The sequence below is a fragment of the Orcinus orca genome, chromosome 10 (assembly GCF_937001465.1).
Source record: "Orcinus orca chromosome 10, mOrcOrc1.1, whole genome shotgun sequence".
In the NCBI taxonomy this organism is placed as follows: Eukaryota; Metazoa; Chordata; class Mammalia; order Artiodactyla; family Delphinidae; genus Orcinus; species Orcinus orca.
In genome coordinates, this window is record NC_064568.1 from 25,714,607 (window position 1) to 25,729,460 (window position 14,854).

At 45.5% G+C, this 14,854-nt stretch overlaps 1 protein-coding gene across 9 annotated transcripts in view; it reads left to right on the top strand.

The window, feature by feature from the left end:
• PRICKLE2 (prickle planar cell polarity protein 2) overlaps positions 1-14,854 on the top strand; it is a 342,455-nt gene that overhangs the window by 274,314 nt on the left and 53,287 nt on the right. For 8 of the 9 annotated variants that reach the window (XM_033424782.2, XM_033424776.2, XM_049715455.1 and 5 more), the window contains 3 exons: positions 6,705-6,818; positions 9,684-9,821; positions 12,680-12,883. In XM_033424782.2, the coding sequence (XP_033280673.1) occupies positions 6,705-6,818; positions 9,684-9,821; positions 12,680-12,883 (456 nt within the window). Of the gene's footprint in view, positions 1-4,818; positions 6,368-6,704; positions 6,819-9,683; positions 9,822-12,679; positions 12,884-14,854 lie in introns of those variants that run through there. The other variant, XM_033424781.2, reaches the window with a different exon arrangement.

The window sequence follows — 14,854 nt, forward strand, 5'->3', positions numbered from 1 at the left end:
CAGCCCACATCAGTGATTACACTCCGGGAGTTTTTACCTTTACCTTGTAAAGTCACATTTGCTTTCCCCTTAAAGCAGTGTTTCTCCTGGTGGGGTGTGAGGTTTTTAATAAGAATGCAGAATTCTAGGCTCTATTTCAGACCCAGAGGGATAAAAATGGGAATAAGGTTCAATAAGGGCCCCAAATGATTCTGTAGTATGCTAACATTTGAGAACTATTGCTCTATCATTAGGAATTGCATTCACTTCCAAGTAACTGAAATGTAAATAAAGAACTAGTTTATTTCTCTTATTGCTTAAAGAAGTTCAGTGATAGGCAACCCAGGGCTAGTATGATGGCTCTACGGTATATTCAGAAACTCCCATTCTTAAGGTTACTTCACGGTATAAGATGGCTGCTGGACCTCCTGCTGTTGCGTGTACATTGCAGCCAGGAAGCAGGAAGGAAGGGGAACTTGGGCAAAAAGACCTTTGTCAACTACTTGGCCTCCTTTAAAAGAGCTCTCCCAGAAGTCACATCTTTACATGTCATTGGCCAGAATTTATTCCGATGGCCACACGTAGCTACTCCAGAGGTACAGAAATACTGTCCTCAGCTGGGCATATTGATGCTCTAAGTAAAATGATGGTATTCTAATTAAGGAAGAAAAGAAAATGGCTACGATTGGTCAGCCATCTCTGCCAGAACTCCCTTACACCATCATACCATGGTGGTGTGGAAAGACTTGAATTTGGAGTACATCGTTTTACTTACTGTCAGTCCATTTTGAACCATATGTTGGTTATGTTATGGAGAACACCAAAGGAAAGCATGTTCATCATTTCTGTGGTCAATCATGCAGACATATTAGGAATTTACTATATCTTTTTGTCTTCTTTTCCATCCATTTGTTAGTCTTTTTTTTTTTCCCCCCTTGATAAAGAAGCCCAAGAATCCATGCAAAACAGAGGGAGACAGTGAGGAAGCCAAGCTCAGAAGTGGCCCTGCCATGTTTTAGCTGTGTGACTCTCAATCTGATGAGTGTAATGTACCACCTCCAGGCTGTGGGGAGGGTTCACACGCCACTGCATATAAAAACACTTCAGGCATAAGAGCAACTCCATAAAAAAAAAAAATGTTCCTTGATCCCTTCCTTCATTTGGACTGTGAAGGACAGTTGGTTCTAAATTCAGCCCCCAAATTCTGACTTCTTTGTTGGGTTCCCGCTCTAAGAAAATAGGAATGCTTTTGATATGGAAAATGTACCAGCCCAAAATTTGAGCACTTTGCCATTAGGATTTCTCGTTGTTGTAGGAACTGGCGGAATCCCCTTGCTTAAGGATATGTGTAGGTGTAGAAGGAGACGTGTACAAAATTGAGTGAAACTGAACAAGTTCTTTTGCCTCCTCTGGGTCTCCTGGGGTGCCTGGCAATCCCATGGGTTGGCTGTTGAAGGAAAACACTTGGGTGACTCTAAAACTCTTAAAATGGGCTCCCTTGAACCAACAGCAGGGGCATCCCCTGAGAAATGGTTAGAAATGCAAATAATCGCCCTTGCCCCCCAAGGCCCCCTGAATTAGAAATGTGTATTTTAGCAAGCCTTCCAGGTGGTTCTGGTGGAAGCTAACATTTGAGAACCACCGCTCTAAGTAAAGCACGTTTCTCTCCAACGAGGAGCCATTGGCTCCCTGGCTTCGATCTCTGCTCAGGCAGAAGTGCTGGCAAATGTGCAGTTCCTTCTGACAAACCCAGTCTTTCCAGCTGGGCGAGGTCTTGCTTTGCAGACTTTATTTGCACACTGACTAAAGCTCTCACAATCCATCTGACACAGACTGACGTTATTGCCAAACCTCGCTGTTGGGAGTCACACTTTAAATAAAGGCCTTCAGCTAGTTCATTTTCCTAAGCCAGTTTATTCAGGATGCTTTTGTTGGGAGGAAATGTACCTCGTGTGGCTACACCCAGCGCACAATCACAGGGCACCTCTACCTGGGAATCTGTAAATGGAGCGAAGTTCCTAGCACGTTCCACAGACCTGCCGGATAATAGCTGGGTAATGATCATCACTGACAAAGTTCTATTGGATTTGACTATTTACTTGTAAAAATTAACAAGTGAGGGCTTCCCTGGTGGCGCAGTGGTTAAGAGTCTGCCTGCCGATGCAGGGGACACGGGTTCGTGCCCTGGTCCGGGAAGATCCCACATGCCGCGGAGCGGCTGGGCCCGTGAGCCATGGCCACTGAGCCTGCGCGTCCGGAGCCTGTGCTCCGCAACGGGAGAGGCCACAACAGTGAGAGGCCTGCGTACCACAAAAAAATAAATAAATAATAAAAATAACAAGTGAAATGTGTTTGGGCTAAAATGAGCAATCTGCAGGGTTTTCACAGGTGGTGCCAATTTTCGCTTCTGTAGCGCCAGAAAGTATACTAAATATTTTCCCCTTACTATTGGTATGATTGGTGTTTGTTCTGAGCTATACAGTAGTTTTATTATGGAAGATGCCAAAGCATTTCCGTGCATGTGGCATTTCCATGTTCAGCCAGAGACAGATTGGGAAAGAGAGCCGTTTCTCCCTCATTCCCATCTGTCTGCTAATCCCCTTTGCTCAATGAAGAGCTTGCAAAGTCCAGCTTCTAAACACCAGGAGGAGACACAGCAGCCACCATGAAGGGGGGTTATTTTTACTCCTGGACTTGAACAGGCTTTGAAGAGAATTGGACGTGGTAAAGGACCAACTCACTCTCCTGCCTCACAGCAAGTCAGATCACCTACCAGGTGATATGGGGGTGATTTGGTAGGTTGTTAATTAATAATTAGCTGATTTGGTTTGATAAACGGAGTATTTTAGCAGGTAAGTTTTTAAGTCATCTGCCAAATTATTGGTTGCCTTGTGAGAAATTACGTTAGCACATTTTATATTGAAGGAATTATGGGAATACTGGTAGAAAAGATGTGTTTTCAGTGGTGGTGATGAGTAGGCTGCAGTTATAGAAGGCAACACAAGATGTGGGACTTCCCTGGTGGCTCAGTGGTTAAGAATCCACCTGCCAATGCAGGGCACACGGGTTCGAGCCCTGGTTCAGGAAGATCCCACATGCCACGGAGCAGCTAAGCCCGTGCGCCACAGCTACTGAGCCTGCGCTCTAGAGCCCACGAGCCACAAGTACTGAGCCCATGTGCCACAACTACTGAAGCCTGCACGCCTAGAGCCCATGCTCCACAACAAGAGAAGCCACCACAATGAGAAGCCCGCTCAAGGAAGAGTAGCCCCCGCTTGCCGCAGCTAGAGAAAGCCCGCACACAGCAACGAAGACCGAACGCAGCCAAAAAGAAATAAATTTATTTTAAAAAAAAGAAAAAGTAATTATATGTAATACCGGGTTCTTGAAATACCAGGTTCTGGAACAGTTGCCCTATAAGGTAGGAACCATTACTATCTTCATTTTATAGATGAAGAAAAATGACTTCACCAAGTTAAATAACCTGTTCCAATCATAAATATAGCCAGAGAGTAGCAGAGCTGGATCAAGTTCCATATGTATCTGATACCACAGTCATGGCTTTTAAAAAAAAAGCAGATCTACTGAAGCCCGCATGCCTAGAGCCCATGCACCACAACTGGAGAAGCCACCACAATGAGAAGCCCGCGCACCGCAACAAAGAGTAGCCCCCGCTCGCCGCAACTAGACAAAGCCTGCGCGCAGCAGCGAAGACCCAATGCAGCCAAAAATAATAAATAAAAATTTTTTAAAAAAACGGCAACACAAGATGTCCAGCCAGGAAAGGTGTTCCACAAGAGTAGTCACTGCCTCTGTTGAGTTAAGGATTCAGTCTTTAAGATGGACATCAGCATACCGAGGTACTTATTTACCACCTAAATATCTCTAGAGCTCTCCATCACTGCCTCCCCCTTAGTCCAATCATGTGTTGGGACTCCTTTATCCTCCAGTCTTAAAATGGCATGGAACCTCTCCATTCCGATCTCCAGGTGTGGCCCTTGCCCAAGATGGGGTAAACAGGAGCCTTCTGTAAGGAAGTGGGATTGAGCAAAGCTAGTCAGTCTAGGGTGGACTCTTGAACGGGGCTTGTGTAAACTCAAGTCCTGTGGGGAACAGATCTGCAGAGAGGAAAGAATAGAGCAAAGGTAGGAGGACACCAGGCTTCGGGAGATGGGAAATCCCTTACTAATCACCTTCCATTGGAAGTTTCCATTTCCTTAAGAGGCCCTACCATACTGCTGGGTTTTTTGAGAAAACACTACATCTTTATAATAATTTACCTTTTTTCCCCCTGAAACCAAGCTAGCTTAAATCGCATTTTATCCCTTGCAGCCTTCCTTCTTAGACCAATTATAAGTGGGGGGCTCCCCAGGTTTGGTCTCACTCTACAAGCCGACCTCTTAAAATGGATGGAATGCCAGGAAGATGTGGATTGTTCCACTTGGAGTATACCAGGCTGGACAATATACTTATTGCTGTGTATCCATATTATTTATCGTTATTGAGGGCCAAATGCTCTGTCTCCACTCTCGTTTCATTACCACAATCATATGATGAGGATTCGGAGAGGTTTTGTCAACTTGCTCAGGAACACGGGGATGGGAGAGGACAGAGCCATGACTGGGGGTTCAGATCTCCCTGGCCATGCTGCAGAGAAGGTACAGGGAAAACTCCAGCCTGGGTCAGCCTTGGACGGTAGCAGAGAGACTTTCCTTGTTCAAGGTACCAGTTCAGAAGATGACTGCTCTGGGCAGTGAAGAGAGGGGTGTGTGAATGATGAGGGGTGATTGAGAGGAAGGTCAGTGGAGCTGAAATCAGACTCTTTGTGATCAAGCATTTTATTTTTTTTAATTTATTTTATTGAAGTACGGTTGATTTACGATGTTGTGTTAATTTCTACTGTACAGCACAGTGATTCCGTTTTACATATATATCCATTCTTTTTCACATTCTTTTCCATCATGGTTTATCACAGGATATAGTTCCCTGTGCTGTACAGTAGGACCTTGTTGTTTATCCACATAGTGATTCATTTTATATTAGCATTTGTCCCTAATGTTCTATAACCGTAATGGGAGCTGTGAGAATGACAAAGTGATGTTTCCCCAAGGCTTTTCCACCAGTCATTTTTTGACCTGGGAGGCAAAGCCCATTCCCCAAGATACAGGGACGGGGCCTGCTGCTTTATATACCCGGCCCTTACCTGGTGAGGCATATGGGGCACGAATCTCCCGAGGACATAATGGTGTGCCAGTCTCTGATGGGCTCATCGCCAGCTTCTAATCCCAAACTAACTCATGATCTGGGCTTGTATTTCTTCTCAGAGAGAGTGCCAGTAACTTGTGGGCTGCCTTCAAAACCCGGAACCATTGCTTCCCATCCTGAGACTTGGCTTCCTGCCAGGTGCCTCTAGGGAGGGGTCGCAGGGCCCTGGGTCCCAAAATCTGGCTGGTCTACAGCAAGAAGTCTGTTTATGTTTACCTTTGGGATTTGATCGAGAGGATGATGCACACACGATGGTGAATGGTTACGATTATTTGTTACGAAAACAAGGATAGCTTTCACATTTTTTATTAAGGCTTTGTTATCACAAAACCTTCTTCCTCTCTCTTCTAACAATTATGATTTCGTTTCTGGAGATCAAAGTAGACAGAGCTTTCGCAGCTCTTCACTCCAGCATTCCCAAAACGTGTGGTCATATCCAAGGCTCCCCACACTGAAGGGAATGTGACCAAGTTGGTGGAGCCTAACCAGTATGTTGAATGTAGAGCCCCAAGTCTTCTGTCTTCTCCATTTTGTTGAATGAATGCCTTGTTTCACAAGAGTTGGTCATGATGCTGAGAGACAGTTGAAAAGTATTTTCCATGATGTCATCTGACCTTGTGGGATTTTTTTTTTTTTTTGGCCTCTCCTATATAAAGCATACCTTCTGTTTTGGCCAGTTTTTTCCCCTAGTTTTACATGCAGTTGGATGCTAGAATGTCTGTTTTCTTTTCTCAGGCAAAATTAGATGTTTGGTGCTTTCCCAAATAGTCTTTAGGGTTGAATGAGCCTCAGAAATTGGAAGAATATGTCCTAACAGCTGTAAACAGGAACATTCTAGGATGTACAAAAAAAGTCACGTTAATGACAATTTTTAATTACACGCTCTGTATCCCCAATTCAGTGACTTTATTTTTTTATTTTTTTTTTGGTGACAGATCTGAACTGCTGCCTGTTCTTACAAAAAGCCTAAAACCTAGAGGGCTTTTAATGTAGGTGGAGGCTGAGGGACCCAAGAGTTCTCCGCGCGCCAAAGGCTGGTGTTGACTCCAGCGCCAGGGCAGGCGCTGACACATCGCTTTGGCTAGGAAGGCAGGTTCCATGCTGGAGACTCACAGAGAAAATGGTAAAGCCAGCTCTTGGGGGAGCCTGCCGAGAAAGCCCTACCCTCCGGGTTCACCAGCATGTTTGCCAAAATCTCTTTTTCTAGGAAAGTTTGCTAGCTTTATTTTCCCCTTACAGAGAGAGGAAAAGCCCCAAGACATGGGTGATTTGTGGGACTCTTTCTTCAAGGATGAATTTCTCTGCTTGCAGTGAGAAACTCATATGCCGTTGAGTTTCACGAAGGACGGGGACAGCGGGAAGCAGATGTGTCCTGTTGTGGGAATCATCTCCCCAGGATGTGGGAGTGGGCAGGTGGTTTGAGTAATGGGCGAGTTATCTGTGTGCTTTCCATCCTTCAGGTTCACCAGTACTATAGCTGTCTCCCAGAAGAGAAAGTTCCCTATGTCAACAGTCCTGGAGAGAAACTTCGAATCAAGCAGCTATTACACCAGCTGCCGCCACATGACAATGAGGTAAGGGGCTAGAGGGGCCTTCGTAAGACTTTTCTTAGAACTTTCTCAGGACTTTCTGTGAACTGTTACCTTTTTCATAATCAGAATGCTCATTATCTGTGAGATCCCCAACGAAAAAGTCTGGCGGTTTAGGTTTTAGCTTCCTTAATTAGAACTAAAAGAAACCGTCGGACACCTTCTGGGGAGGGTTACCGAAAAGCAGAATCTCATTATGGACTGGATTCGCCTCTGTGCCTGGCACTACTAGCTATTTGAGGTAACTGGGGAGCACTAAAATTTAAAAGTTCAAGTCCAGGTTTTGTTAGTTGAAGGACGTGAGATGCTAGTTTCCTGAGCCTGTTAGATGATTGAGATTCCCTGGGCAGTTCAAGTCCGGCACAAACTTTGAGAGTCTCTTGAATTTTCAGCATCATTTCTTAGTAAATGATATGTAAGTTTTCCACCTTACACTGTAGTAGAAGTTACATGTCCCGATTTGCAGCTGTGAACATTTGTGTTTTTGTCGTTTCCAGTCCAACTTGGCAAGGTCACCCCTTATACTCTTGAAAATGTGACTCGCAGGCCGTCCTTTTTTCTGAACCCAGATACAGGGCACTATAAGCAGGCATTCATCGTCTTTGAACTCAAATTGATCCTAAAGGGAAATTTGTAAATACGCTTTTAAAAGATCATCACGCTTGGGAGGTTTAGATTTGCAAACTAGAAATTAATTCTCAAGTATCTGGTTTTTAAAAATAGTGATCCTACAGAATCGCATTGTCTGCTTAACTCTGATTGTGATTTAAAGAAAAACACAACTTTAAGTTGAAAGGAGAAATTTAAAACCCCTTCAGAGAGCTGGACCCCAGCTTTTTACCAACTGCCCCCACCCACAAGCTCAGTCCCTGAGGAAATGAGTGAGTACTTTTTTAGTCTTTATCTTCCCACATTTGAATAAAAGGAATAAATCAAGAGCCTCAAAAGTGAATTTGAATAAGTGGAGCAAAAGCTTAAAAACTGAAGCAACTCCCTAGAAAGACAGTCACAGTTCCCTTTCCTATTGTTTATTTCAGACTTCAGAAAACACATTTAAATAATGCTTTCTCCTTTAAAGAGGAGAGCAAGCATTGTAACCAGATGACCAGTTAACTAATTTGGAATTGAAAGTGTGGGTTTTTACAAGCAGGAGGGGTGTGCCTTTCTTTCAGAGCATGTCCCTAAATTGTCAGTGGTGTAACCATATATTCTGGGCCGTTCAGGTCCTTGCAGTTCTTTCTCCACATGAAGACTTTTTTTTTTTTTTTAACATTTTTTTACTCAATAGAGGGAAGTGATCTGCTCTTTTCTGCTTTTGAATGATTAATTCTGTTTATGGTTAACTGTGGTTTCATGAAAAGAGACCCTTCAAATTTCGTCTTCCTGTTGGTGAGAATTGCTTACATGTGACCCAGTAGACAGATTTGCCCATTTGACATGGCCTTTTTAAGGACAGAGGGTGAATCTAAAGTAAATATTTGATCATTCTCTTTTTTCACCCAGATTAGTCAATTTTGATGTATACAGCTGCCGTGGTTTTCAAACTAGTCCTGGTTCAAAGGTTTCCCTTTAACCATCTGTAGGACAGATCGTCGGGGCAAGTCGGTTAAACTTGCTGATGCTCAGATTATTCTGAAGTAAGATGGGGTGGGATTAGAACCATGTTTCCCGAAGTGTAGCAGGTCCATGATGACTTTGGTTGGTACGTGGTCATGGCACTAGATAATACTGAACCACATAATGAGAGACTCACTACCTTTTCGGTTGCATTTCATTGCTTGTGACTGAGTTGTCAAGGGGGAAATTTTAGTTTGGGGGGAGCAGGTATCTCACACCTCTCCAACTCCTGCTACTTTCCATTTTTAAGTAACAGCGTTAAGAACCTCCATTTCAGAATCTCCGACAAGCAAAAGTAGCCAGCTAGAATCCAGCAATGTGGTTTTGTTTTCAGTCTCGTATTTAGTTTTATGGTCGCTCTGTTTTTTCACAAGTGATATTGCTTTTCTATTTTTAGTCATAATATACTTTCTTTTCAAGTAAATGTATTCAAGTAAAAAACAGTGAGTCCGTTTTTAAAACAGTGTTAAGTAAACAATAGTTCAAGATGATAGCGAAATTCCCAAGGTGTGCATAAATAAAAGAGAGAATGGGAAATAGCAGATTTGAATATCTTTAATGTCCCTCCCTTAATTCTGTGAGTTTCTGTGTCGGACAAGAAGGAAAATATCTTATGCAAGTTGATGCATTAACCAAAGCCCAGCGGGCAGTCCTCTCCCTCCTACACACATAAACACGCGCAGGGACTCCCGTGAAGTAACACAGATAGCGCTGGGCCAACTCCTCAGTTTCACGCCTTTGGTTCCCATCTCGTTTTGGGAAACAGAAGCTGTGAGCACGTTGACCGCTCTTCTGGCTCGTTGGCCCGGAGCCATTCTTTGGCGTCAAGGATCGTTTCCATGGGCACATGGAGGTGAAAGCAACACGATCAATTTGAAGATGCAGATCACTTTGAAAGGAGGAGGAAGTCCCCGATCTTGACTTAGCAGCAAAGCTATCCCAGATGGTATGGCTCTTAGTGTGGTGAGCAGAGTGTGCCCGTGAGGCCGAGGCAGAGTTACAGACCATTCATTGGCCTGCCCAAGAATGGGAGCCTTTAGGAAGCCCTTTTGGTGGTCGGCAATCTCAGGTAGAGACTCACTGAAATAGCCCCCAGCCTGGTGGTGTTCAAGTGCCCACAAAGACTGTGAAACCAAATGGGAGTGTGTTTAGTGAGCACAGTCTGAGGCCTGGGCTTCAGGAACCCTCAGGAGCAAGGGTGACCCCTGCGTGCCATCCTCTGTGTCTGTCCAGGTTCGCTATTGCAACTCCCTGGATGAGGAAGAGAAGAGGGAGCTGAAGCTCTTCAGCAACCAGCGGAAACGTGAAAACCTGGGTCGTGGCAATGTCAGGCCCTTCCCGGTCACCATGACAGGAGCGATCTGTGAGCAGGTGAGCGTGGATTGCGAGGCATCCTTTCACTCATTCATTCAACAGTTATTTTACCGAGAACCTACTTTGTAAGCCTGGGGGATACAGCCGTGGACAGAAGATTTGAAAGCTTGATCTTGCCCTTGTAAGGAGTTCCGTTCTAAGGGAGAAGTCAGACAGTAACATAAATAAGATAGAAAAAATTCAGTGGGGAAGGAGGTTAGTGTTGGGAGAGTGCAGTGGTTGCAATTTTCAGTAAAGGGACGGGGAAGGCCCCGCAAAGACATGCAGGAACTGAGGGGGAGCGAGTCATACAGATGGTGGAATGGGGGGCGTGGCTAAGGGAACAACAAGTTCAAAGGCCCTGTGGCAGGAGCCATTTCTGTTCTGTTTGAGGAACAGCAGGTTGGCAAGTGTGGCAGGGCAGAGGGGATAAAGAAGAGAATGAGTAGATGAAGTCATGTTTCACAGAGGGTTGGGTAAGCCACTGGAAGGAGATAGGGAGCTATTGGAAGGAGTTGAGCAGAGGAATGGCATGATGGAGTTACATCTCAAAATGAGTCCTTTAGAAAGTGGAATTTGCCTGGACCATGGGTCAGCCTCTTTCCCAGGGTCATCCCAGGAGCAGTGCCGTTTAAGCAGGTGGTAAACGGTCACCCCCTTGGATCTGAGGGTTCTTCAGCACAGTGCATGAAGCCCCCTGCATTCTCTCTAGGACCTCACTGAGTCGAAAGTCTGGATTTGTTTTTTCTTCGACTCTCCTGTAGAGTGCTCCGGGCATGGTGGAGGAGGGTTTTCAAGAAAGCAGGGTGAGAATCCAGCCTGCCTGGGTTCACCCTGCCCCACCTCTTGACCTCCAAAAGCCTTCTGGTGCTGATGGTCATATTTTGGGCACATCTCTTAGCCCTGCTGCTAAGACAGTAGCCCTATCTAACTCCTTAAGTGCTTTGGGGACCCATTCACATACTGAAAATATGTGAACTGGATTGAGGAAGAGAAGGCAAGATACTACCTGAGCGGAGGGGATACCATTTGGGGGCCCTTTTTGGGGATTTCAGAGGGATAGTGTGCGAAGGCTCAGGTGGATGGAATGGAGATGCAACTTAACAGGGAAGCCAGAGGACCACAGATTTGGCAGTGGGATGGGCCCTTCATCCTTGACACCTGCCCCTGAGATGTAGGTGGTCAGAGGTTAAGATGTGAGATTCTGTGTGCTCAGCTCAGGGCCTCTGCCACTCTTGGGTCATTCTTCACCAGTCCAGGCGGACTTCCCTAAGACGATGGGAAGGTTGGGTGTTTCATGGGCAGGTGTCAAGAGTGGCATGGAAGAGTGACGAGAGCCTGGAGGCAGAAAGACATAAGATTGACTCAGGTTTCTGCCAGATGGCAGTGACCATGTTACTTTTCCTGATGGTTTTGCTGCAAAATGGGGCTAACAAATGCCTAGGTCATAGAATCACGGTGAAGATTCAGTGGGATTCCGTGTTGTTAAAGTAATTAAACAAGGAGGCCGTTGGACTGGGGTGGCTCTAATGCCTCGGTAGCCTGTATCAGCAGACCAAAACCTAAACCAGTCAGGGTAGTGGAATCCGAGAAAGTGAAACTGAACAACCAATTGCAAACAGCCAACCAGGCTTTCCCAAATAAGGGGACTGCTTAATCCCTAGTCCCTGAAATACTTTCCGCACTTTGCTTCCACGTCTTCTCTATAAAAATCTCTCCCCGGGTTCGTGACCTTGGAGCGCTCCCAACAACCTTTAGTTTGATGCTTGTAGCCCAATTCGAATCAGTGTTGGAGCAAATAAACTGGAAAACCTGAGTGTGCCTCAGTTTCCCTTTTAGAAGTATGCATACCTCAGCTACCAACGTTAGCACAAAAGGCAGGGGTAGCACTTTGCATAACGTAATGTCTGTCTTATGTCTGGTCACTCGCATGAATGAGGCCCCCGAGACTATTCCATGAGACCTTGACTTTCTTTTCTATGAAGCGTCACAACCCTTCTGCTGGCCAAGGTGTGCGAAAGGTTTGGAGGTCGCTTTTCTCCTCCTTGGACATTGCCCCCAGCCACTCATGTGGAGCCGTAGTGCTGGACCCTCAGGCTGGGAACCTCAGGCCAACACCGTGGTCAGCAGAGAGCCTCCCCCGGACCTGTCACCTCACACTTTACTCCTCCCTCAAAGACTGCACCGTATTCATTTTATCCCAAGTGCAACTGGAAGCGTGGGTCATCAGGGACTCTGCCTTGTTCCTTTCTGGATAGGGGGAAGGGACTTTGGAAATGAGTGAGCTCAGGAAGGGGAGAAAGAAGCCCTTTTCATAGTCTGGCTTTAGGAGTGGTACCTTTTCAATCGGGACTGTGTAAAAAGATGGTAGGTAAAAAAAGCATCCCTGAAAGGCTTCTAGAGAAGATGTTAAAAGTGGGCATGTCTTTATGAACCCACTCCCTACCATCCAAAGTGCAGACCTCCAGGTCCTCCCAGAGGCCCTCTAAACCCCCTCCCCACTCACGCATCACCCAAACCCCACACAGCCTACTCTTTCTAGCAGTAGTCCTGGCTGGGCCTCTGGAGGGAGTTGGCAGTATCTAAAAGATCATGAGACCTCCTGCTGGCAGACTTTTCCTTTCTCTCCCCCCTTTGGGATTGCTTATTTTCTCAGTGACAGGGTCTTCCTCGTGTTGGCCCTAGGAGGGGCAGTGGGGGAAGGGCAAGAAAACCCTGCCTGCCTGTGTGTAGAGCAGGTAGCACAGTAACTGATTTGCAAGTAAGCGCTCAGTCACCAGCTAGTGATGCCGGTGGTGGTTGTGTATCCCTCCCGCGTGGCGCTGAGAGACGGGGCGCCGGTGTTCCTCTTCCTGACGTTTCTGTTCGCCTTGCAGTGCGGAGGCCAGATCAACGGCGGGGACATTGCTGTGTTTGCGTCGCGCGCCGGACACGGTGTCTGCTGGCACCCACCCTGCTTTATCTGCACTGTCTGCAACGAGCTCCTGGTGGATTTGATCTACTTTTACCAAGATGGGAAGATATACTGTGGCAGGCACCACGCGGAGTGCCTGAAGCCGCGCTGCGCAGCCTGCGACGAGGTCAGAGTCCGCCCGGCTCCCTGGGTTACACCGTAGCCAGCACGTTGTCCTGTGGTTCCTGCATGGAAGAAAACCATAGGCCACTCCCCTCCCCTCTTATATTAACCCTTTCAGAAATGAAGCCCCCCCATCCCTCGTTGCTAGAATGTCCAGGACTATGACCTGCTTTACTGAATGTGACAGTCTCATGGGCCGCTAGGTGGAAGACAGTTTCTAGGGCTGAGGACATTTCCAGGGGCACTAGGTCAGTTCAGAACTCTAAAAATAAAAGGCTTTGTGCAACTTGAGATTTCAGCCCAAATCCCAGGAAGTAATCATCATCAGTAATAGTGTGTCGTTTATCTTAAAATCTTGGGTTTCCTGAGATTCGATGGGACAGTTTGGTTTGAGAAGACAAGAAAATGGGTAGCATGATTCGATTCTCCCACAATTTACAAAAGGTCTGATGAGCATTCAGGGGGCACATGGCTACTCCGTCTGGATACCTCTGCCCCACACTCTTAAGAGGTACTTGAATTTGCTTTTCCGAGTAAGAAAGCAGTCCGGACACAAGGTTCATACCTGGTGTTTTCTCCCAGCAGAAGCACACCTAGGTGTGGTCTGGGAGCTGAAAGATAGAAAACCTGGTTTAACTTAAAAGTTGGGGGCAGAAAGGAGAACGTTCTAAACCTGACTGATTTTATGGGACATATTAGGAGAAAGATCTTGGACAGGGGTTTCTTCGTGCATAAAGTAGGTTTTTGGTTCTTTCTGACCCTATAACCAGCAATGTGGGACCCTGAAAATAACACTCCTCTTTTTCATCCAGAGTCCACTATTACTGTGGGCATCTCTTCCTTAAAAGCCGCCAATCAGAGACTCACTCCCCTAGAAGGAAGTCAATTGGCCTTATCTAACTTGGATTCTAATGCTACCAGTGATATTCAAAAGAGACCCTCTGGGCAGGTAGTTGGTCCAGTTCTAGTGATTGTGGGCAGCCCCTTTTCCTGCCTGCCTCAGTTTCCACATCCGGAAATTGATGCTCATGATACTTAATATTATCTAATGGCAAATAGAATAGGATGATTAAAGTGGTTTGAAATTTTTGCTTATTGAGATCTTATTCATACAGCATAAGATTTACCCTTTTAATGTGTACAATTCAGTGGTTTTTAGTGTATTCACAGAGTTGGACAACCATCACTACTGCCTAATTCCAGATCATTTTCATCACCGAAAAAGCAACACCAGGTCCATTAGCAGTCACTCCCCTTTTCCCCTCCCTCTAGCCCCTGGCAACCAGTAATCTCTGTCCCCATGAATTTACATATTCCAGACACTTCATATAAGTGGATTAATGCAGCATATGACCTTTTGTGTCTGGCTTTGTTCACTTAGCACATTTTTTTTGCGGTTTTCCCGAGTTCCAGCATGTATCAGTACTTTCCTTTTCATGGCTGAAGAATAACCAGTTGTGTGTATATATCACATTTTGTCTAGCCATTTATTAATTGATAGACATTTACATTGTTTTCACTTTTTGACTATTATGTACAATGCTGCTATGAATATTGATATACGAGTTTTTGTGTGGACATATATTTTCTGTTCTCTTGAGTATATACCGAGGAGTGGAATTGATGGGTCATATGGTAGTTCTATGTTTAACGTTTTGAGGGAATCTAAACTGTTGTCAAGAGGAGCTGCACCATTTTACATTCCCACTATCAATGAAGATTCCAATTTCTCACATTCTCCTCAATTCTTTTTTTTTTTTTAACATCTTTATTGGGGTATAATTGCTTTACAATGGTGTGTTAGTTTCTGCTTTATAACAAAGTGAATCAGTTATACATATACATATGTTCCCATATCTCTTCCCTCTTGCGTCTCCCTCCCTCCCACCCTCCCTATCCTACCCCTCCAGGCGGTCACAAAGCACCGAGCTGATCTCCCTGTGCTATGCGGCTGCTTCCCACTAGCTATCTACCT